At 38.4% G+C, this 23,707-nt stretch overlaps 1 protein-coding gene across 2 annotated transcripts; it reads left to right on the top strand.

Moving 5' to 3' along the window:
- The first annotated feature begins 122 nt into the window (after positions 1–122).
- Positions 123–22,836, top strand: ALG5 (ALG5 dolichyl-phosphate beta-glucosyltransferase). Of its 2 annotated transcripts, XM_082304903.1 has the most exons (10): positions 123–262; positions 1,210–1,381; positions 2,661–2,707; positions 3,396–3,464; positions 4,715–4,807; positions 6,418–6,531; positions 7,865–7,924; positions 11,137–11,288; positions 20,376–20,461; positions 21,675–22,836. In XM_082304903.1, exons 1-10 carry the CDS (start codon positions 191–193, stop codon positions 21,785–21,787), a joined length of 978 nt encoding a protein of 325 aa, XP_082161029.1. In that variant the 5' UTR covers positions 123–190; the 3' UTR covers positions 21,788–22,836. The 2 variants fall into 2 exon arrangements, with proteins under 2 accessions (XP_082161029.1, XP_082161030.1); XM_082304904.1 differs by lacking the exon at positions 4,715–4,807.
- Positions 22,837–23,707: the final 871 nt, after the last annotated feature.

Raw genomic sequence — 23,707 nt, 5'->3', positions numbered from 1 at the left:
TACGGCGGCGGCAATGGGGGCGGCGGCGCTGGCGGGCTCCTGCCGCCGGGGGGCGCCGGCGGCTTCCAGCTCCAGTCGCCGGGCGGAGCGGCCCCTCTTGGCGGCGGGCGCTGAGGCGCTCGCTTCCGCGTCGCTGTCGCTGCGCGATAGGGCGCCGCCCCGCGCCGCTGCCCTCCGCCGGCCGGGGGCTATGGCGCTGCCGCTGTCCCTGCCCCAAGCCGCCGCCGTGCTGGCAGCCCTGGCCGCCCTCCTCCTCGTCCTGGTGAGAGCCGCGCCGCCGTCACCGCGGGCCCGGGGGGGGCCTCCGGCGCGGGGGCGGTACCTGGGGCCGCCCTCTCCCCGCCCCCGCTGTGTGGGGCAGGGGCGCCGCCGGGCCCCGGGCCTGCCGAGGGGGCTTGGCGGCCTGCAGCGGGCCCTGCGACCCCGCCGCGCCCGCGGAGGCGGCAGGGCTGGCCCGGGCGGGCCGGCAGCGCGGCTCGCCCCTGGCTCCGTGTCTGCGGCAGCTGGCGGGGCCGTGCTTGCGCGTGGTTTTATGAGGGGAATGTGTTTTCACGAGGCGTGGGGTGAAACGCCTTGCCAACGAGATGAAAGTGGAGCATTTCGTCCTTATAGTACGTCTTATGAAATATCCTGGGAATGCACTTTCACAGTAGCCACTTGGGAGTCCTGTATGTTTCTGAGTGACTGAAATACCGTGCAAGTTTGAGAAGTTCGACACTTGGAAAGAGAAATTCTGCTGCCCATCAACAGTACCGCCTATATGGTGTTCCCAAGTTCTACAGATTTATTTTAGCCATGCATAAAAATGATCTGAGCCTCAGTTTTGCAAGCACATACGGCCGGCTGGTCATCAGTAGTGCCATTGATTTCACTGGCTCTGTGCAGGATCAGCTTGTGTGGTAGAGGTAACTGGGCAAAGGGGCAGCGGGGCTTGGACCGCAAGTTTGGAGGCATCTACGTGCTTTACAGTTGAAAACAGCAATAAGCCAATGATGCTGACAGTGGTCAGAGTAGGTGAAATGGAGTAATCAAACGGCATGAGAAGGTTTTGGTCTTGTGTGATTTGGTCAGTGGATGAAGTACTGCACTGCTGAGCCACCTCATCACTGAAATATAGTTGGTCGCCCCTTGTAGCACGTTCAACAGCCAGGTAAACCTTTAATGGAATGCTCAACAATTTTTCTCATTTCTTTTTCTTTTTTATCACAGATTTGTCTGATTGCTCATGTAACTGCCAGAAAAATGCCAACCCTTCACCGACATGAAGAAGAAAAATTCTTCGTAAATGCTGAAGGCAGAAAAGAATCTGTACCAAGTATACATGATCCCCCTACAAGGGAACTCTCTGTTGTTGTGCCTTCATACAATGAGGAAGACCGGTGTAAGATTTTTCTTGTTTTGAGAAAAAGAAGAAAATCTATCTGTTTTTACTCTAATAATGCAGAGGTCAGTTTATGTTAGCAGTAGATTCTGGCAGGCCAGATTATGTATCTGATTTTGGACACAGTTTCCAGAAAATAGTCCAAGTACTTTGAATTTCAAAATTAAGACACTGTATAACTTGATTTCTGCTGCTAAAAATAGCATGGGGCACTTGTAAGAATCCTCTTTCTTTTAATGAAGTCCAGCAGAACGGCTGCTCATTGCCCCTGTAAATGCTACAAGGCAAGAAGTAGAAAAAGACTTTTAAAATTGATTTGAGACCTTCCCACTCTGTAAACAACAGCACCAGCCTTAGACAAGCAGAAAAAAGGGTAATCTCATGGGTTTCTGTTTGACTTGGCCATATATATGAGTACCTGGATACTAAGAAGTGAAGGCTTTCAGATGCAATAGAAATAATCAAGCTTTAAAGCCGTACTTGGAGTTGACGTTGTCATTGCTTTTCTTGGTGAGTGAATATACTGAGCTGTTTGGGATTCCATTAAGAGAGGTGTTGACAAATAAAGTGTATCTGGACACAGGGTAGGCCTGGCCCTTTCTCAAGTCCAGTGCATTCCTCAGTCCTGGTTCTCGTACACCTGTCTTCAATAAGTAAGGTCTTAATATGCGTCATGTGATTTTCATTTAGTTGTCTTTCTTTTTGGAGACAGAATAATCACCTGAGATGTGCTCAGAAATGAACGTATACTGCAAAGACAACCATAAGGTTGAATGTCTTTCTAACCTGCAGATAAATCAGCTGCAAAAGTAGTGCTTGTTCGTTGGCTGAAGCATCATGGCCAGCAGCCTTAGTAAGAGAAGGCATGTTACTGACTAGTGTTAGGAATTTCTCTTGTTGACTTCTCTGTCAGCTTGCTTAAGGAGATAAAGTCAGTGCTGGTTTGCAGGGTCAGTCATGGAGAATGATTTTTTTTTTCCCCCTCTTTAATATTGTGTAGAGAATTACATCTTTCAAAATGGAAAGTTGGTTCTTACCTTCAGAAGAAATGTTTTTATCCTGTCTTACATGTGTGATTTTCTTCAGTGTTCTTTTTGCATTCAGAAAGGACAGGACTGAGAGTTGCAGGTCCTAAGCTTGTTTACTGAAGGTAGTGTTGTATGAAAGAGGCAATTTTCTCAGCTTTGCTTTGTGGTTGTTTTCAGCTTGCTTGTGCAGGTGCTTTTTGGTGCTTTGCTTGTTGTAATTACTAACCTGACCTCCCCCACCTTTTCTCTAGTACCTCTTATGATGGATGAAGCTTTGGATTATCTAGAAAAAAGACAGGTATTTTCATTTTGCATTCAAAATTCATGATTTTTCTGTGTATTACATATAATAAGTCAGTGATCTATTCACTTTGTTATTTTGGTGTACGTTAAAACAGTATTACTTAGCCACTTAGAAGTAACGCTTCTGTCTCTTATCAGTTATTTTTAGATTGAATGCTGGAAGGTATTTTTAAATTAAGTAAAAATTCAAGATACTACTGTATGATGAAAAATCTTTGCATGCATGATATCTCTCCAAGACAGAGATTAAGGATTAACCATACATTTCGTTTTCTAAACTAAATCCTTGTTTGTTCCAACAAGTTTCTTAAGCATCTGTTCTTCATTAGGATTTGTTCTCTGGGTAAGAAGCCCATTGTGAAGGTTTGTGGGTTTTGTTTTGTTTGGGTTTTCTTAACAGTGATGTTGTTCTGAGCTTTCATCTTTTACAATGAAATTGATTTTTCAGTTCTTGATGGTAGCTGAAGAAAACTGACAAGCCAATGTAATGGAACATGCATCACATATGGCAAAATTCTTTAATTATGCCAGCTTCAACAAATTTACTACATTCATATTGGTGTCTGTTGGCAACCATGAATGAGTTAAAAACTGCTAGGGAGAAAAGAATGCTGATGTTTGAAAGACCTACTGCCTACTTAAGAAATCGGATGAAATGCATTGTTTCTGTTTTTATTTTCAAGAAACGAGATCCTTCATTCACTTATGAAGTAATAGTGGTTGATGATGGTAGTAAAGATCAAACTACAAAGGTAAGAAAAAGAAATGTCTTACCAAATAATCAGAGGTACGTATTTTTGTACTGCATTTGTGAAATATAACAATGTTTTGCATTTATATTTTGGTACTTGAAGTAGTTGATAATTAAAATTAATGTTTCTGAATACTTTCTGTCATTGTCCTATATGCACTGTAAATGTCATGTACACGCATGCATACACATATAATTCTTTGCAAATACTAGTATTCTTGATTGGCGGCTGTGACAGCCATTTTCCTGCAGCTGAGATTCTAAAAATTCTAGTCTCAACTTCAGGAAATTTCTTATGAAATATTCTACATGTACATAGTGATGTGAATATGAACTTGATGAAGCTAAAAAGCCTTCTAAAATAGCTGATTTATACTGTGATTGACAGAACAGCTGACATGTTGTATAGCTCTTTCCCATACCCTTCATGGCATTGTTCACTTAAAAATCCCCATGCCAGTAGTAGTATTTTCAAAATTGTTCTGCATTCTTCTGCTTCGACTTCGATGTATGTCACTGGAAAGGAAGGCTGGCCAACTTGAGGGTTTTTTTACCACTGGTTGGAAGATGTTTGAGTTAGCTACTAAAATGAATGCTGCTTTTTCATTTACTTCCCTTAAGTTTGTCCATTAAGGATTGCTTGTATATATTTTTTGACTGCTTTGCATTCCTTCTAGCATCATTTCTAACTGAGCACACTGTGGCCATGGGCCTCTGGACTTACAAGGACTTGAGAGAACCTTTAGAAAAAAAGAGGAGAAAACTCATGCTTTCTCTTCCCCACAACGTGGAACAAAATGTGCACATCCCTGCAGTGTGAATGGGATTTTAGATCACTGTGAATTTTTGTTTAAAGCCACAGATAGCAGCAAGGCAAGTGAGAAATAGGCAGCAGTAGTAGAAAATTATTTTTCTTTGAGTAACTATTGGTGTTGGTATAAAAGGTCTGTAACAGCATGATATAAATTACATTAGTATTGAGGGTTTTGGACTTGGGTGAATGGGGTTTAGAACTGCTTGGGGGAGTAGCCTGTTCTTATTGAACATGACTAGCTTCTTCAGTCTTCTTGCATTGACTGTGAACTGGTTTTTGTTTTCCCAAACAGACTCCAGCAAACACTGGCAATGTATTTGTGCCGACTGAAGTGGTTATAGCTCTGTGCTATTATTTTTTTTAAAAAGGGTGAGCAAATGTAAACTTCTACCTTGATTCCTGTTTTTGTTTTATGCTGTTTTTTGTGTGTCTATCAGGTTGCAATGAATTACTGCAAGAAATATGGAAGCGACAAAGTGCGAGTGCTTTCTTTGGTAAAAAATCGAGGGAAAGGAGGAGCAGTCAGGATGGTAATTGATACTTTCATCTCCTTCTCTGTCTGAACTACCTGTGCCCAAATGTGCAGAAGATAGAGCTGTGCTGATTGACACTTTGAATTCAATATATTAACAAAATCATTATCAGAAAACTGAGTACAGGTTCTATAAATTAAGGCAAAACCTCTTTTCAAAATAAGCTTATTTCAGATCTTGGAAACCTAGCATTTTCTTGCCAGGAAGATCAATAACAAAATTTTTTTTTATATGAGAATTCAAAAGAAAAAAAAAAGTTCCACTTGAATTTCATGTTCCTGGTAGTTCCACTTGAATTTCATGTTCCTATTAGTTCCACTTAGAAATAGGCTTGCATTTAAAAAAAACAACCAACCAAAAAGAAAAAAAACCTCTACAGATTAAAGTAAAGCTTTTGTAGCGAAAATACAGCTAAATTTGCAAACATTCCTTTCCAGGTAATAGTTGTGGTTTTAAAAATGGCTAATGAACAAACACTCTCATCTAGCAAAGTTTGTGTTTACTGAAGCCTACTGCTATCACCTGTGCTCGCTAGTAGAACCAGCACAATTTATGCTTTCACGTATTAATTTTCACATAGATATTATCATAAAATCATCATGTTCTAAAAATAAAATAGCTGTTACGCATTTAGAAGGAACGTTTTTTCCCAAGATGAATGACACCTTACTTTTATGAAAAAGGCTGGTATCGTTTATGGGTTATCAGTGACTGTCTTTATCTGTATTTTAAGTTCTATCTTCAATATGTCAATTTAATTTTTTTTTTTAATGAAACATGAGTAACTATAGGAAATGGAGAAAACATTAAATTAGAAAGTATGGGGCTTTTGTAAGGGATATAATTTTGAAGTTATTCCAACAGAAGGAGAACAATTCTCTATGTGATATATTTTTGCACTGCAGAGCGTAGAGTGGATGTATATACTACTACTTTCTTGACAGGTTTTTCCAAAGTCACACATGCTCGGTTACGACAGTACTTTTGGCAAACCCACTGCTAATTGTTTTCCTGTCTGGACCCCTTCAAAAATTGTCAAAGATGTCTGACCAAGAATATGGCAAAACAAACTGTGAGACCTGTGCGTCATAAATGTTTTGCAGTGATACTGTGACTTAAGACTTATTTCTCAAAACTAATTTAAGATTATCTCTTGAATTCTCTTGAAACAGTGTTAGGAAAAAATAGCGCTGCATCCTCCTTTCCATAGCTCAAATGACAAAGAAAAGCTATCTAGTGCAGTTGCAGCTGCTAATCACTGCTTCTTTGTGCTCCGCTGTACAACTGACTGTAGCAACTTGTTGTCTCTTGGGATTTTGGTTTGTAAAGCTTTTAGTTTGCAAGCTTCTCTGGAGAGGGGTTGTTAACTTTTCGTGTTCATGCATTTTCTGTCACTGTGGGGCACTACTCAGTGTGTGGAGTCTCTAGATGTTATTACAATATAAATTGATAAATTCTTGTTAGCAGAATATTAAGACTCATCTGTTGTGTTGAATCTTTGAGATACCGCTGTTCTAGTTACTACATTAGGTTTTTGGAGTGTCTTGCAGCTAAAGACAAATACTGATTTCAAAGGTGTTGATTTTTATTGACTATTTTGATTGCAGGGTGTCTTTAGTTCTCGAGGGAAAAAAATTCTTATGGCTGATGCAGATGGAGCTACAAAATTTGCAGATATTGAAAAAGTAGAAGAAGGTCTAAAAAGTCTTCAGCCATGGCCTGTGAGTATAAATTCTCATGGTTTTAGTTTAATACACATGCATACAGATTGATTTTTGTAATTCTCTTCAACTTGAGGTTTTTCTGAGATTTGGTTGAAGATCTAGGTGTAAGTCTGAAGACGTAGGTGTAAGCTTAGAAGCTGCAAGAATGGGCTGTCAGAAGGTAGCTTTCACAGAGTTCTTACATCTTTTGCATTCACTGTGCCTATTTCAGTGCAGTACATAATGTTCTATTTATCATTCTTCCTTTGAAGTCGGTCTACTTTGTATAAATACCATGAGTTGCCTACTCAGTTAAAAAACAATTTTTTCTTTGTTAACTGTTTTGTATTTTCTTTTTATCTGATGTCATCCTTTATACCTTTAAGGATGCATCTTAATTTCACCCTGTTTTATAGAGCTTCTCTTTTCTCAGAGTTGTTAGTTTAATGACAGTACTTGGAAGAACTTTTATTGTAAATAAAAATTCAAAAACCTGTGGAACAAGAGCTCCTCCCTGCACAGTCATTCTCTTTTGGGTGCTTGACTTGAAAGAACCGAGGTTTATTTTTATTAACCTAGTGCTGAAATGCAGAACAGCGAGGTACTCGTAGCTCGTTTCCCGATGTGCCGGAAGCGATGTGCAGCCTTCCAGCGGGAGCTGCGAGGGATGTGCCGGCCTGAAGGGTCGCAGCCTGCGAGCGCAGGACCGCAAGTGCGGGAGCCGCCGGGCGGCGGTGTTGCCCTGATGCTCTCCGCTACCAAGGCGGCGGCAGCTGCTGGTTCTCCAGCGACAGTCCTGCACTCTCAAATGTAGTAGATTTGAGAGATTTCATGTGAGAAGTAGTAGCGCGAGAATAATTTTAAACCTTTTGTTTTGATCACATCTTTTGATTTGAGATGGTATTTTTGGCTGATACCATGGCGTTTTATTTGTTTGAAGGTACATCAGTGCACCAAGTACTTTATTCTGTTATCCCTTCAACAGTGCAATATTTAGGGAAAACATACGTTATAACATTAAGTGCCTAGGAATACTGAATGCTTATCTGTGCTGTTTAACACATTTACCGTATGCATACCTCAGAGGAACAGTGTAAGCTAAAACAGACCTTAATAAATTGCAGCAATTTGTATGCACCCTATGCAAAATGTGATAAACTTTAGATGATCTGTTAATTGTAGAAAAGACTGATTTTAGCCTCAGAATCTAGCAGTAGAAAAAGTGCAGCTACAGAAAGCAGAAAAGTATACTTCATTGAAGTTTTTTATGATACAGTTCTCAGCACAAGATTCCACTGATTCAGAAAATGTTAGTTTGAGTAATAACTCTGTAATTTCTATTCCTGTGCAGAACCAGATGGCTATTTCCTGTGGTTCTAGAGCTCATCTGGAGAAGGACTCAATAGCAAAGGTTTGTTTCCATTTCCCGCTGTATACCAATACTCAAATACTTCAATTATTTGATTCCGCTCTACAGATTTTACAATTAAATAATCAATATTTGTAAAAGAACGCAAGCAAAACAGTAGGAAAAGCTTGTCATAAGTGTAGCATGTGCTCCATCATATGCAAAGGATGTGTTCTAGATTTCAGGCACTTTGAACTGGTGTCAGTTAGTGTTCCAATTTATGGATTTAATTTTCCTAGTTGAGAACATCTTACAGGCATAGCTTCTAATCCCTGTCAGAATTGGTAGCTGGTAACCAGTACTGCGGCTGGAGTGGAAGGCAACTGATGAGTTTGTTTTTATTGATTCCCTTCCAGTGCAAGAACTTGATCTGCAGATCTTGAAACCCGTTTAAAATGAGTTAGGGATAATTAGCAGCAAACTGGTTGAAGAGTATCTCAATTCAGGGGAAAGTACTGTAATTTTTCTGTATTACTCATAGTAAAATTTTTGAGTTTTGAACACACAGACAGTACTGTTCTGTGTGTGGCTCTTGTGGAATAAACAGTGATGCATAGGCGCACAGTCTTATCTTGCATCTGGTTTTCTGATGTCTTGGCAGACAGTTGACAAAGCACAGGCATGGAACTTGTATTGCAACAGGCACATTGCTGGACTAATTTTTTCAGCATCATTGGATGTGCTCATCATGTTGAATGTTCTCAAGAGTAAGCTTTGTTTATACTGATGTTTAACACTTGAAATGATTCTAAAATATATACGCAACTACTTAAATAGTTACAGAAGTTCAAAAGAAGTTACACTGGTAATGTTCATCCCCTGGCAGATCTTTAATTTTTTCTGCTGGTTTATCAGGTACTATTGGAGTGGTTCACTGGAAAGACTTCTTGTAAATACTGCTGTGTGTATGTTAGCATCCTCATAAAAAAAAAAAAAAAATTCAAAACCTTCATCATTATCCGAAATTAGGATGAATCTTTGACACGGTACTTGCACACTTGTAGTGCAAAATATACCATTTGCAGTTATTTGTTATCTGTGCAGCCAGTGTATCCTGGAAATGTTGCTCCTTCATGGAGACCACGTAGCTGATAAATTTGAGTGCAGAAAAAATGCTTCATTTTGTGGTCAGGTACTGAATATAGATAAACTTTCTTCAGTGCATTCATATTTCTTTTCATCTTTGAAGGTCTTGCTACATGAAGGAGAGGAATGGGAACAGGACTTTATCTTTTAATGCAGAAGTACAATTTTTAGGATGTGTCCATTCTTTGCTTCCTGTTTCTCCCCATATTTCTGATTTTTTTGATAAAGGAATCACCAACTGGTTAGGTAGTACTGCTCTGTTTGAAATATGTAGCCTATTTCATCACCCAGCTGTCCCTAGACTGGAGAGGAAAGACTGCCTTTACCATATTGGGAAGAGACTGCTCTGTAGTGCACTAGGTATAAAAAAAATTGCAGAACAATCTTTGAGAAGTTGGGATTTCTCTCTGGGCTTAGTGGCATCTAAAACAGTAGAATGAAGCTGTGAGAAGCAGCCGCATGGGATTTATTATTAAGACCAGAATTTCACTCTTAATTTCAGTCTCAAGACATCAATTCTGTTCTGCCTCCAGAATTGTTAATGTAATTTAATGAATCCCTAGTATGACATGCATAAATAGTCCTGGGAGTGATGAACATAAACCAGGAACTCCTCCTTGTGAAGTAAGTGCACAGTTTCACTGGCTGACAGTCATGCAGACTCTTAGAGCTTCCCTTTTGGGACTAGTAGCCTTGTGTTCTTGGTCACACAGTGGTTCACCTTCACCAAAAGAGCCAAAGAATCCACACCAGATCCACCATTAACCTAGGGCTAGAGCACTTTTCTGAGAGGCACAAGCTATGAATTTGAATTTCCTTAAGCCAAAGGCTATTACATAATAAGCTGAGCATCTTCTCATTTTTCAAGTGAGGTTTGAAATTATTAGCTTTAAAGGCATCTCTTATCACGCAGAGATGCTTACCAGTTAAATTGTTGGCTCCTAAAGATTTTGCATGGTATTTGGCTTGCAGTCTTAGATGTAATCACCTGAATTGAGCTTAAGACCAGCAGTGAGTTCAGAAGCTGTTTGTGGATTAGAGTTCTAGTTGTTCAGGAGCTGTCTTGAATAAAAGACTAAGAGGGACCTCTGCAAACCCAGAGTCCAGCCTCTGGAATCCATGGACAAACTTACCTGTATGATTATTAGGTCAAGAACAAAAATGTAACCAAAGAGTAGGCTGGGAGAACATTTACCAGGAACATAAAATATATTTGTGAAAGCAAAAGAACAAAAGAGATGACTGTGTAACATTGCTGGAAATATAAAATGGAATATTATCTTGCACAGCAGCTGTTACTTTAGTCCTGTTTTTACTTGGTCCATCATATACTGCAAAAAAGTGCATTCTCTAATTGCATTCCCTTAAGTGCCTTAACATGGTGTGTGCAAGCTCTGGAGATCATGCAGTCTTGAATGAAAGACGTGGGTGGCGAACAACAAGAGATGCTCCCATTTGGGCTTTTTTATAATATATAACTTTTTTTAAAATTTTTGTGTCAGAGAAGCAGCTGGAACCTGTTTAGTTTTTAGTGTGTATTCTTAAGAATAGCAGTCTTTATGCAGTCCTGCTGGCTTATTCTTCATTGTTTGTCCCAGTAACTTTTGAATTTGTTGGACCTGTTCAGCCAGTTTTTAGGATAACAAGGGGACTAGGCAGAGGGGCAAAGTAGCTTGTAAGTGTCCAGTGGAATAGAGCAGGTAGCATGCCATCCCCCTCCTCCTTCACTCTTCCTGGGGGAATTCCCAGAGAACCGTGCAGAAGATACTATGGCTGTCCCACTCGTTAATTGAAATCCAGGTGCAGGTTCCTGCTCCACTTACTAAGGCATTATCCAGAATGAAAAGCTGCTCTGAGTTAGGGAAAGCAGAAAAAAGAACTTGTACTTCTCATATCCTAGGCCAGCATCCTAACCACACGCTTGACTGGCAAGTCTTTCCTTTTCAGCTGTAATTTTGTTTCACTGTAACAACTGAAAAGTTCCGGGTTTATCCGGTGCAAAACAAAAACAGTTTACAAACTTTGAAAGCTATCATGAAACAGGATTATTGCCCTGTAAGCCAGCTCTGTTCAAACACTTCACTCATCACTTAAATGAAACCATCTAACTTCTTGTCTTTTGTCCACAGCGCTCTTACTTTCGAACTCTTCTTATGTATGGGTTCCACTTCCTTGTATGGTTTCTCTGTGTCAAAGAGATCAGGGACACCCAGTGCGGTTTTAAACTTTTAACCAGAGAAGCTGCCTCGCGGACCTTCTCAACTCTTCATATAGAACGCTGGTAAATTCTTTCTTTTTTTGTTCTTTTTTTTTTTTCTTAATTAAACATGGTTTTGAAAAAGTAATTTCAGTATTGCAGCTACTATGAAGCATGTGACGTTTGTGTATAAATCCTAGCTGCTCAGTTTAACCAATTATAGTACTACTTGCTTGGCAATTTAGATTTCTTGTTATGCTAAAATATCCTGGTATTTGGTAGGATTTCTATTTTATTATTAAGATATACTTTAGGAAATAGTTGAGTATTTAATTTTATTCTTTCTACTGGTGATGATAGGGAGAAGGGGAACAGATGGGCTTACTAAATTTTAATTTTAAAAGAGCATCGAACATAAACTGCAAGAAGGATTTTAAGACTACATTGCTGAGATCTTGAGCAGCAACCATTGTCTCCTTGACTCCTTGCAAGTCCATTTTACTTTGGCGTGTGATATAGAAGGAGTTGTGTAATACGGAGAAGTAGGACATTTTGGTTTTGCCTTGTCAGAGCAACTGGTAATTGATTAGGGAAGCAAACAAAAAGAAAATCCCAAGAACTCAACTCTTCTCTCTTTACCTCTAAAAGAAATCCCAAACAAACAATTTTTGATTGTGTCGTAATCCACTCCCTGCTTCTGAGTCCTCTCTCCTTCTGTAGATAGGAGCAATGCAAGCAGAGTAAGAAATGGAGAGCAGCTCTTATTATGATATGGAAAGTTAAGAGTTATTAATTGTATTCAAAAATTCTATCAGTTTATTTTTATGCATTACCACCTCAAAATTCAGTGCTGCTTAACCAAAACATTTTACCTAAAATCCATAGTTGATGTTTGTAATTGCTGAAGCCTCAAAGTGAAAGCAAATGCCTACTCTCAGCTTATTTTCTTGCTAGAATATTTCATGAGAAAACTACTGATAGATTTCATTGATGTAAGACAGTAGAAAATGATGCATAGTCTTTGAATTACTTTAGAGCTCTCTTTCATTATAATTTAGCTAGAACAGTTCCCTTATGAGAGTGATACAGTCATGACTACTGCTATGGGACTGAAACACTTTTTCCGCACAAATACCATAATTTCTGTAAATTTCCTACACCACAACTATTGCTGAAAAGGATGGTGACAGTCCCCAGGCTTAATTAAGTGTAATCAAATCTTTTCAAACTGTTGTCTTCATCCAAGGAAGTCTCTCACGGACCACTGCTTGCTGACAGGGAGTAGAATTACTGAACAATGTTCTCATACGAGAATGTGTGTAGTCCCGCAGTCCTAGGTAATTCCAATACATCTAGTTTTAGGTTGAGCCTTGGCAGTGATAGTTGAACTCTGTTGCTCCTCCAGAATGGGATTGCGAAGGTAATGTTTGGGTGCACAAATCTGATGCAGAATGTGGAGCTTCTGTTCAGTTGAACGTGGAATTGCGAGCAGTCAGCATTCGCAAAATCACTTTCCTAGCTGAGTGGTTTGCTTATTGCCCTAAAGAAAACTACAGCTGAACCAGAAACGTGATTTTTGCTGCTACCTCCAACACCAAACTTGATCTATAAAGTTCTGTAAATTTCGTATACAGGAATTTTCTAAATACATGGTTAAACATGTATGCGTAGCCCAGAAGTGCACATCTCAAAATTATCATATTTAACTTCACTCTTTAAATGAAGGGCTTCAAGAAGAAATACTGAAAGAAATGAATGAGGATGATCAGTTTAATCTGTAAAAATGCAATCTTCAATCTTATTCTGTTGTAAATAGAAGATTTTGAACATAATTGTACCTATTGGGCGGACATATTACATAAAATGTTCAGTTTTTTATTAAAAAAAAATCTTAACAAGCTTCCTCCTGCTACTCAGATTCTCTAGCAACAAAGGAACAAAAGAGTACACATAATTGTGCTGTACATTGTCATCTGTACCCCATTATCCAGGAATAGAGGCAGTGAAAAAGGGATATTGCTAATTTACTTTATAGTAATTATATTGCTGGTGTGGAACACACCAGATCTTCAGGTCTTGGTGTGTTAATTCATTGTGCTTATATGTGCCGCTATAAAATTAGCCTTCTATTCTTGCTCTTCTATTTACAGTAATCCATAAACTAATCTCCTACGTGTTTTCCTATTTGCGTGAAATTTATTGGTTAGTGATGAAGAATGTTTGTTTTAATAACTCAAATTCTTCCAATAAACAGCTCTTCAGATACTTCCAAGTCACAAATTTGCCTAAAACAACAATAGAGGTTTTTTTATTTGGTTTAATTTTCTGCCAAAACAGGCAATATATTGCCTGCTTTTATCCTCATCTGTCCTTCAGGCAGTCCCTGTACTTCCTGGCCTTTATTTTCATACTTACTGGCTAATTTCAGCAAAATCTGACAGAAGAGTAGAGATCTCAAGTGGAAAGCTTTGGCAAGTTTTGTGGCAACTGAAACCCTAGTAGAGGAGAGAAACTCAGATTATTGCCACGTCTGAAGAAAAAAACTACAGTATGGACTCAAAAGTTGCTTATCATCAGCTTCATAGATAGCCATTCAGCAAGTGTCACTGCAAGCTAACATTTCAGTGCACAAAAGAGAGTACTGTCCCTTTCCCAGTTAATGCTCCTGGAATGATCTGGAAAGAAAACTGGGAGATGGGGAGGTATAAGCATGTGGGGAAAGTGGGTACATTAAAGGAAACGGTAGTCGTAAGTGAAATGTCTGTGGTGTACAGACGGTTGGGATAATTGCAGTAGGAAATGATACAGGGACATCAAACATTCATCCCATAGAACCATACATTGGATTCCTTTGTATGTGGTAATGTAAGAATCTGAAATAGCCCAATAATGGAAACTTCTTATTTTAAACAAAACTGGCCCCTGATATCTTTTACACACATATAACATGTGCGTAAAAAGGAAAATAAAAACTGGTTAGACATTGTGCCATGGAGGTTTTGTACATGTCATGAGAATGAAGATTTAAGAGGAAGAAATAGTAGTCAGTATTATATTTCTGCTGACTTGGAACAATGGTGAGTCCCTAACTGGGTCACAGAACAACCTGTTCATACTGAGACCATCAGCAAGGGGTTGCAGAGAAACCACTATCTTGATATTGGACAAAAGGCTCTGAAATGTGGGTTTATTACCACCTCTATGTCAGGGCATTGGGGCTATTTGACATCTGAAGAAATTATTTGATTCTTTTTGAATCTTACAGTCCCATTAGTGATGTGCAGCTCTGTTGGGTATTGAAAGAAGGATTCAGTTCAGTGTGGTCAGTGCTCAGCTATTCTGGTAATAATGGAGGAGAGTGCTGGGGAATATTCAACAAACAAGCAGCATTTAATAGGATAAAAGCTGTCTGAGAGCCAGCACCCTAGTCACTGCGTCTGTCGAGGGCTCCCCGCTGCTGAACCAGAGCATGTGGTGAGCTGTTGAAGAGAACGAACACGATTCAGTTTCTGCAGAAGCAGGATAGATGCATCCTGTCTGCTCAAGTTTTGTCAGGCTTGGGTTTTTTGAGGTACTACAGTGTTAAAGGAATTCTTAGGTGAGGACATAATAAGTATTTAGACTGAACATTAATACTTAACATATTTACTCGCAATGTTAATATAAAATAACTATAAAATTGGCTATCTAATAATTCCTGCCCTGAGCTGTTAGGTTTACTGCTCATTTAGAGTATAAATATACACACACAACAGAGGATTTGCTTCATCACATATAGAGTGCATCTCCTTGTCATCTAGCCTCCCTTTTTAGACCAATAGAAGGGACAGTTTTAGAGTATAATTCATTTCATCTGAATATAGGCCTCTAAAATATGCCAGGTGAAGTGCAGCCGACAAATGCCTGTTTCCTGCCCTTGACTATAAAGGGACTCTGGAGAGTTTGTACAGGAGGAGTTGTCTGTACTGCAGACGACTGAAGTTCAGCAGGGTGAATTCAACTCGTAGCGTAGTAATATGTAGGAAAAAACATGTGTCAGGTTGCTGGTGCCTCAGCTGTATCAAAAGGATAAACTATTCAGTAAATCCTGAAAGTAGTGAGTTAGAAGAAAAACTACTGTAGCAATTTTGTATCAAAGGCAGCTTAGTTTCTGGGCTATAGAGGCTTTCTGCTTTCTTCATGCTCTTTCTATTCCAGTGGACATTGAATTGAATATCACCTCTTTAATGTTAAAAATACTAGAAAACAGACCACAGTTTTCTTCTTGCTATGCTGAATTTGATTTATAGGTGCTTATGTTTAGGAAGTCTTAAAAGCAAACTGAAATATGCAAGAAAAAAATACTCTTTTATGGTGATAAGGATCATGTAACACTTTTTAAAGAGAGCTCAAGGTATTTCCTAGAATATTTTGTTAATCTAACCCTAAAGTTTAGAAAACATTTGAAAATTAATAGATACTGGAAAGTGTTTATATATTTGATACTAAGAAATAATGCTTACATCCTAAACTAGCTTTTTTTTGTGAGTGTTCTCGTTGACTTATTTGTTTAACTGTCCTTTGGAGAGCTGGCTGTGTATATATGAATACAAACCAAACGTTCTTGAAATTTACTTTCTAAATAGCAAAGTTTTGACATTAGTTTGAAATGAGAGCAACCTTTTGAACAGAGAGCATATGCTTTGCATTTTAGGTTCTGAATCTGATTACACCACTGATCTATTTTTCAGAAATAGATGGAGCACATTTTTTAAATTAAAACTTAAAAGAAAATTAAAAGGGATATTTTAAAAACATAATAGAGACAGTTGGAATTACTCACTTTCAGGCTCCAAAAAAAGCTCTAGTTCTGCATCTACAGTCTTGACCTGAGAAATGTAACTGTTTGTGTTAAATTTTAAAGCACCGGAGGAAAACTGGAAAATGAAATGGTCTCACTGGCAGAATTTTCCTATCCTAAATTTGATCATTGATTTCTTCTGACTACAGAAAAATCACAAATTTTCTTCCAGCCAGAAAATGTCTTTCCTTACGTAGGAGAACTAGATGTAGCAGCAGTTACTGTCCTACCTGGAATATTGATAAAATGAGAGGAAATTCAAAACACAGTTCTAGTCCTGGTTTGATTGACATACTTTTGTAAAGTGGCAGTTTATAATGATATTACACAACTCAGCAGATCACTGATTAGACCAAATTGTTGCTGTTACTTTTGTCTGTAAAAATTGCCTTGTGCACTGAACAAGCCATGTTTTTTCACATTTAAAACTCAAAAGCTCAATATAAAAAATTAATGTTTGTTTCTCCAGTTTGTCACTAATCTCTAAATGTGAGTCTCTATATAAAAATTTCAGAAAAATAAGCATTCATATTACTACAGGAATTTTTTTTCCACTTCTTTGGCATTGTAGACCAAACTGAGCAGTGGAATGAATTGTTTTTTCCTGGTTTTGTGCATGACAAGTAGAATTGTTTATGAACATCTAATCAAAGCAAAAATATTTTGCTGTTATAACTATGCTGTTATAACTGTGTCTTGTAAAAAAAGTCCTGCTCCTGGCAGACATGTGTGGACTTTCAAAATCCCCAGTACAGCTAGAGCAGTATGGAGCAGTCTAAGCCTCTTGACATCCTATTTCATTCTTAAACCTCTTTAACTGTTGAAAGTTTTTTCTGCCCATTAAGAGTCTGCTGGAACAACATATCTTGGGTGTAGAAAAGTCCAAAAGTTCCAGGTAAAACAGTATAACTGAAGGCCTAATTTTGATATTTGAAATACTTAATATTGGACCAGCAAAAAAGAGTCCTAGTGTGATTTAAAAATACAGAATAATTTTGCAGGGTAGATATTTTATAAGATGAAGCATTCTAAGGGTTCAGTTTAAAAGGGTTGAATTCAATTAAGCACCTACCAACTTGGTGTTCAGCTGAACTTTAGCCAGCATCATCTTAAATTGTAACTTAACCAAAAGTACTTGTTAGCGTAAACACAATCACGTGGAGAAGTTTTTCTCTTTCTATATTTTATACTTCATGTTTCTGTTAATTAACACATAATGGAGCCACTATTAGAAATAGATGGCGAAGTTATTCACACCGTATATTTTTGGGTGTCTAACTTTGGATACTTAGATTGGAGCCTGAATTCATTCAGGCTGGAGCCAAACTTAGGTATTCTGAGCTGCGTCCCCCCTCCCCAGAGGCACCTACTTTCACTCCCTGCAGCAGGATCCGGTGAAGTACGTGGTGTGAATAATTCCTTGCTATTTCTAAGAGCGGTTCTGTCACATGTTGACTAGTCACAAATGGTTTCATGTCAAAACACATGTATTGCACTCACCAACTCATCCATTGGTGTTGCTTTGATCTCCTCTAGGGTAGGCTCCAGCTAACATACCCACACTTAAATCCTGACTATGGAAACTTCTGTACGGTTCTTCTGTACCATCTGGATCTGCTGATCTGCAGTATGGGTGTAATGCTAGCAGCGTATTGAATACAGTGCGATCTATATTCCCCGCTTAACTATTCTAGTATGCGTATAAGGTGTACTGAAAAGTGGTGGGGAACAGGGGAAGGAAAAAGGTATCCCAGCGGTATACTACGGAAGTAATTCTCCTTTCAGCTTTGAATAGGGGTGTTTTAATTTCAGGATATGTTCACTGTTACACAAATGGCAACCACATGTAACAATATTAGTCTTCAACCTGATTAATTCCTGTGCTTTTAATCTTTTACTTTGAGTGCTGTAGTTCACCAAACTGTTTAATGTTGTTGTACTGTGATGTATATGCTGACATTCCAGTAATCAGTTGTCCATAGGAATTGTTGCAAACAAATATTAGTTCACTAGGCTAATACTTTATGTAGTAATATTTTTAGAGCAGTTCATATAGTATAATTCATCAGACAATTACCCTGTGTCTCTTAAGATTTTTGGTCAGTTAAGTAGTAAGTATTACAAAATTAGATTTAGTCTTAATACACATGACTCATAAACATTCAAAGGTGAATACATGGGGGTTTTGGCTTACAAATGTAAAATGTCAGCAAAAAATTAAATAATACAACTTCAGCAGAAGAGACCATGGCATAATTAATAAAATAATATTCAACCCTCATTTAAAGAAAACAGTGAAATAGCAAGGCTACTTGGAGCAGATTCAGTTCACTGAGGTAACAAAAACCCCATTTATTCCTGTAACTTTTTTTGTGACAAGTAAAAGGCCTGTGTCCTAATCAAAATCAGATTTACAAAGTGGTTGTAAATTCTCTATACACAATAACTGTAGTCTCTGTAGATAACCTCTGTTTATGCTGCCTTTGCATGTTTTAATGCTGTCCAGGGTGATATCAATAGCTCTCCTGTAACATACACGTACAGCACAAGTTCAGGTTGATGCATGTTTGGTAATGATTTCACCAGCAAGCCAGCGTGCTGTGGTCTGTACTTCAATGGGAACCTACGTGTACGTGTCATACCTAAATGCACATTTCAAAGTGGTCTTCTGTTGTGGCATTCATTAATAGTTTTGGAGAAATGCACTGCACTGCTTAAAAGGAGAGAGTGGCTTGAAGTAGAAGGAAATAGCATCTGAACCTGGCTAGCAACTTGCTAAAGTATGTCTTTTTGCCTGCTCCTGATCACCTATCTGTCCCTTTCTACCTTTTCTGTAGTGTTAAATGGGATTACCAATGACTTGAACTCAAGCAGCCCTTGAAGCATGAATGAATAATGTTTTTTTTATTATTATTATTGCATACATTTGCTCCAGTGGCAAAAGATTTTTTTCATTTCAAAAGAAAATTGTCTTGGACTTAGCAATGAGAATTTAAGGAGATTCTAAACTTAAGAAGTTATTGAGAGAAAATGTGGATTAGTATTGAATTGTACTTGACTGCCTCGCAGCTGCATTTTCAAGACCTGTGTAAGCTGGTGTGGAACATCTGTTCCGTTGACTTCAAACTGGAAACCTTACCAACAGCTTGGCTAAAACATTTCCAATTCCTTAACCTTCAAGGTTTAGTTCCCTGGGAAAAAAACCTCTGTGTTTGAATATGTATTGAATCTAGTAGAAATCAGATGTGGATGGCCATTGGCAGTTTTTTCCAATACAGACTAGTATTTTTAAAAAGCTTTTTATTGGTGGGGGGCTGTTTAGCTTAAATTCCAATTACTAGAACTCATTTAAGGAACAAGAACACCTCTACTGGCATTTGAAGACTACAAAGAGGGAAAAAAAAAAAAAACAGCAATCAATAAATCTAAGAAACCTAACGAAAATCACCAGGATCTTCATAATTGTGATTTGCATTCACCCTTGTCAATAGTAGCTACTCATAGTTTCATATGCTGTTTTCTACATGAGCATTACAAGCTGTGGTTACCAAAACGCTTTTCTAATACCAAAAGCCTCCATGTCTCAGATCCAGAAGGCCCACTTGAGCATGCACTTGCAAGAATGAAACATAGAAACAGTTCTCTGTGCAGGGAACTGAGAGGATTAAAGCATATTTTGGACTAACTGGGCCAGGAGGGGCAGCTGACTTCGAGAGTAGGATCACTTCCCCAATTCGTTCTGCTGCACAATCTGCAAACAATTGTGCCAGCAAAAAAGACAGATCTCTCAAGAGGGTTTTTGTGTTGTACAGTAAATGGTCACCAAGTAAAGTACAACTGTTGTTCAGGTTCTGTTATGCACAGTAACATAAATAATTTCTCACTTCTGTGCTGCTGCCATTATTCTTGACTTAGAAAGTACAAGGAGAAACCATCAGATCAGCGTAAAGCCACAGCCGGTAGCTGTCCCCTTTGATGAAACTACTAGAGATGTAGATTCACACTGCATGTTTGACTGCTTGGTCTTTAAAAATGTTTAAATCATGATTGTGGCAGAATGAAAAGCGAGCAGTGGTCTGAACACAGCGTGACCTATACCTTCAAAAACAGGATGCAGTGAAGTATTGTTGTCTGTATATTGGCTGTGTTCTGAGCCGTTCAGTCAGGGAAATTAATTTCCCTTTCATATGCATCTGACCTGTAGAGCTTTGGTATCAACTTCATAACTGAACACCAACCTTCTTAAATCCGGCTAGGGATTTAATTAACAGTGCCACCATCTTTCTTCTGGAAATAAGTGTGACTATTTGCTGTTTCCTGTTCTTCTTCAGGGCATTTGATGTGGAACTTCTTTATATAGCTCAGCGCTTGAGAATACCTATAGCAGAAGTTGCTGTCAACTGGACTGAAATTGAAGGTAGGCAAATTGTTTATACTCTTGTAAGATTCCTTAAGTATCAATCCAGAATAAAATATGTGAGGGTCTTCCCATATTTTACCCAGTTTTGATAACACACAGCCTTCTTTCCATACAAATTTTTAATTTCATGTCCTTGCCAGCCTTCTGCCATGGCATGGTACAGGAAGAGTAGGTGAAGGGGTAGCAAGGGAGAAAAACTCTTCACTCCCACTGGAGACAAAAGTAGGTAGTTACACTGCTAGGACAAAGCACTATTTTGGCACATCCTCTTGCTGTAATGTGTTAATAAAAATATTACAATTGTAAAACACTGTGCAGGAAGTCTGACCATCGTTGTTTATTGATTCAACTCCGTTTCACTGTGTCTTGCCTTCCAAAATTCTCAGTCTACCTATTAAGGCTTCCTCTAGGGCAGTCGCTCTTAAGATGTGATGTTCTTTCAGACCTGTAGGGAGGTCTCTGTTACTGGGTTACTGGAAAGTATAGCTCCATATGTATTTCTTCATAGCAAAGCCAGCTTAAGAGGTACTGCTTGCTTCTGCTCACTTCCTCCCTCCCATCAATTGCAGTTCCTTCTTTTTTTCTCTTTCATGTTTTTTTTTTTCTTTTTTTAATCTGAATCTCATCCTCAACACCACCCCTGAACAGCAGAAAGTATAATAAACTGCAGTGGTGATGAAGGATGCAAATAGAGAACATCCTAAGCCAACTTTACTAGAAAAGAAATGTTTTCTTTCAATGCAGTTCTACATGTATATTGCACCTAACACAAATGTGAGCAGAGATGGAAGAGGGCTTGGTCTCATAGTGTGGGTTCCTTACCTTGCCTGAAGATTGACACGTTCATATTATTGTTGTAAGACAACATGGTGGTCCTCTTCTCCAAATTCACTAAGAAATCATTTGCTTAATTATTGGTGTTCAGGTTCCTATTTACTTGAACAAAGCCTTGTAGCAGAGAAGACTACGCATCTTGTGACATACATGGAATTACTGTGCTGCCTGCAAACTAGAATCTCCCACCTATGGTATAATGCAATTACTATAAAGCAATAACTTTCGCAATATAAATTTTTATTAATATTAAGGTCTAGGTTGTGGGGCTGAATGTGGTGAGAATGCAGAGGTTTATGACTGCTTAAATGTGTGTCTTGCCAATGCTCATTTTTTCTAACAACGTCCTCCTGATTTTCTTTTTCATTAATCACAGGTTCTAAGTTAGTTCCCTTTTGGAGCTGGCTGCAGATGGGCAGGGATCTTCTTTTTATACGACTGCGATATATGACTGGTGCCTGGCAGCTTGAAACAAGAAAATGTAATTAGGTTATTTACATTTCCCAAATATATTATTATACTTAATGGAACATGAGAACAGTTTCAATCAAGTGAAGTGGTGATGAAAGCTGAGGTAATTCTTCATTGCTCCTGTTGTACGTTTCATTTGTGCAGCATGTATATGTTTTATAAGAATTGTCAGCGGGGAATTTGTACAATGTTTTGAAAAGAGAAAACATTTCCAAAAAGATTTTCTTATCTGGTAATCAGGTTTTTATTTTATTAAATAGTAACTTTAACATGTCTTACAAATTCACTCAAATAAATATATTTGCTTTTGTCTCATCATACATTTGGATTTTCCTTATACATATTAAAAAGAGGCACTCTATTCTACATTGTGCAATATTGTGTTGTGAATGACCACAACCACTTGTTTCTGTAGTATCTGGAAATATATGGCCATATTGCAACTTGGAATTATCAATCATGGTTCACGCTGATGCATGTTTAGATTCGGTGTTGTGGGAAACATTAATGGGTTTTACTGAGTTGTAACGGTAATGTTCATAAGGCTGTTCTAAGAACTTTGAGTAGTCTCTTGACATTCCAAATGTTTTTGTCTGAAGCTGAAATAGTTTGAGATCGAACTGCAGATCATCTCCATACTGTAGAAGGTCCAAGAGAAAGCACATTTCGTTTTAAAATGTTGTCTTTTATAAATATGTTTTGTTCATATGTACTAATTAATACTGCATGCTCAAGGCTAGGAGTCCTTGACATCTACAAATCTGTAGTGAAAAGGGTATGGAAAGCTAATTCAGAGCATACAAAAATGAGACACAATGTACATTGGGGTCCTGTGCATTAGCAATGCTAATTTGAAGTTCTCATGCTTCAAATGAGATCAGAGAGGGAGGGAGGGTCTTGAGTCTTTCTTAGTAATGTCATACTCTGTTACAGTACACAAGTTTCAGTAGTGCTTTCAAAACAGTTGTGGGTTGCCAACAAACTAAGCCAATCTTTCTTTCTGAAACATGTACAAATTTTAACAGATTTAAAGAATGAACAGTATATGGTTGTACTTTCACATATGATTTCACTGGTGATTTTTCTTATTCTTTCTGCAATATTGAGTTGAATTTTCCTCCTGTTAAGGGTTACCTCAGTTTTCTATAAATTGAAATGTTGGAATAAATTCTCAGAAAATATCTTCAGTTTGATTTCGCAGGCTTTATTGTCTTGCCTACTCCACATACATCACTACCATTTCTGCAGAACCAATCACATGACTCCTCGTTGCCATCGCTAGAATAAAATACCAGCATCTCAGTTTTTGTAAAGTGAATTTTCCTGATCAAACCTGGACAATGATAGCTCTGCCTACAATTAATTAAAGTTGCCAACCAGTTCTCAAAAGCAGATTCATAAAATTTTCCTCATGTCTTACCTTAAATTGAGTTTTATTTGAAATTTTAACCAAAGTAGTTCAGCGTTTTCAAATGATGAGGCTTAGGTCATGTATTATTTTCTGCATGATAAGTAAACATCTGGTGACATCTTTAAAACAATTCCGCTTTTGAATTGGATGCCAAAGCTTGGAAGGGGGGTCCTAAATTTATGATCTTTTTTTCACAGATTTGTGCATTTTCTGTAAAGTTTTTTGAAAACTTTGCAGATAAACTCTCCATTAACTCTCTCCTTATTGAGCAGTCTCCTTTAGCAACTGTGCATATGTCAGTCCAGCAAAATACTTGGTATCTTCCACCTCAGAGATGCAGAAGAAAGGCTAGATTTACCATCTTTGAGCTTCGTGGGCTTGGATGCTAGAACTTGTTGGCAGGGAATTCTCTTAGGCTTTCAGTGGATTTGAGCCATGGATGAAGGTCACTACACGTCTTCATAGTCCAGAGTCTGCTGTCTGGCTCTGAGGTTGATAGACACGGCCCAGGTCACATCCATATGCCT

Source organism: Platalea leucorodia (assembly GCF_965183815.1).
Source record: "Platalea leucorodia genome assembly, chromosome: 2".
NCBI classification, from domain to species: domain Eukaryota; kingdom Metazoa; phylum Chordata; class Aves; order Pelecaniformes; family Threskiornithidae; genus Platalea; species Platalea leucorodia.
Note: the sequence above shows the minus strand (reverse complement) of the source record. Positions and strands in the feature narration are given on the sequence as shown.

What these genes read in the sequence shown, in the direction of transcription:
- ALG5 (XM_082304903.1), top strand. Translation starts at nt 191, where the DNA reads ATGGCGCTGCCGCTGTCCCTGCCCCAAGCCGCCGCCGTGCTGGCAGCC. An exon ending in AAGGAGGAGCAGTCAGGATG is followed by an intron (nt 4,808 to 6,417) that starts GTAATTGATACT and finishes TTTTGATTGCAG; the next exon opens with GGTGTCTTTAGTTCTCGAGG. An exon ending in AGAAGGACTCAATAGCAAAG is followed by an intron (nt 7,925 to 11,136) that starts GTTTGTTTCCAT and finishes TTTTGTCCACAG; the next exon opens with CGCTCTTACTTTCGAACTCT.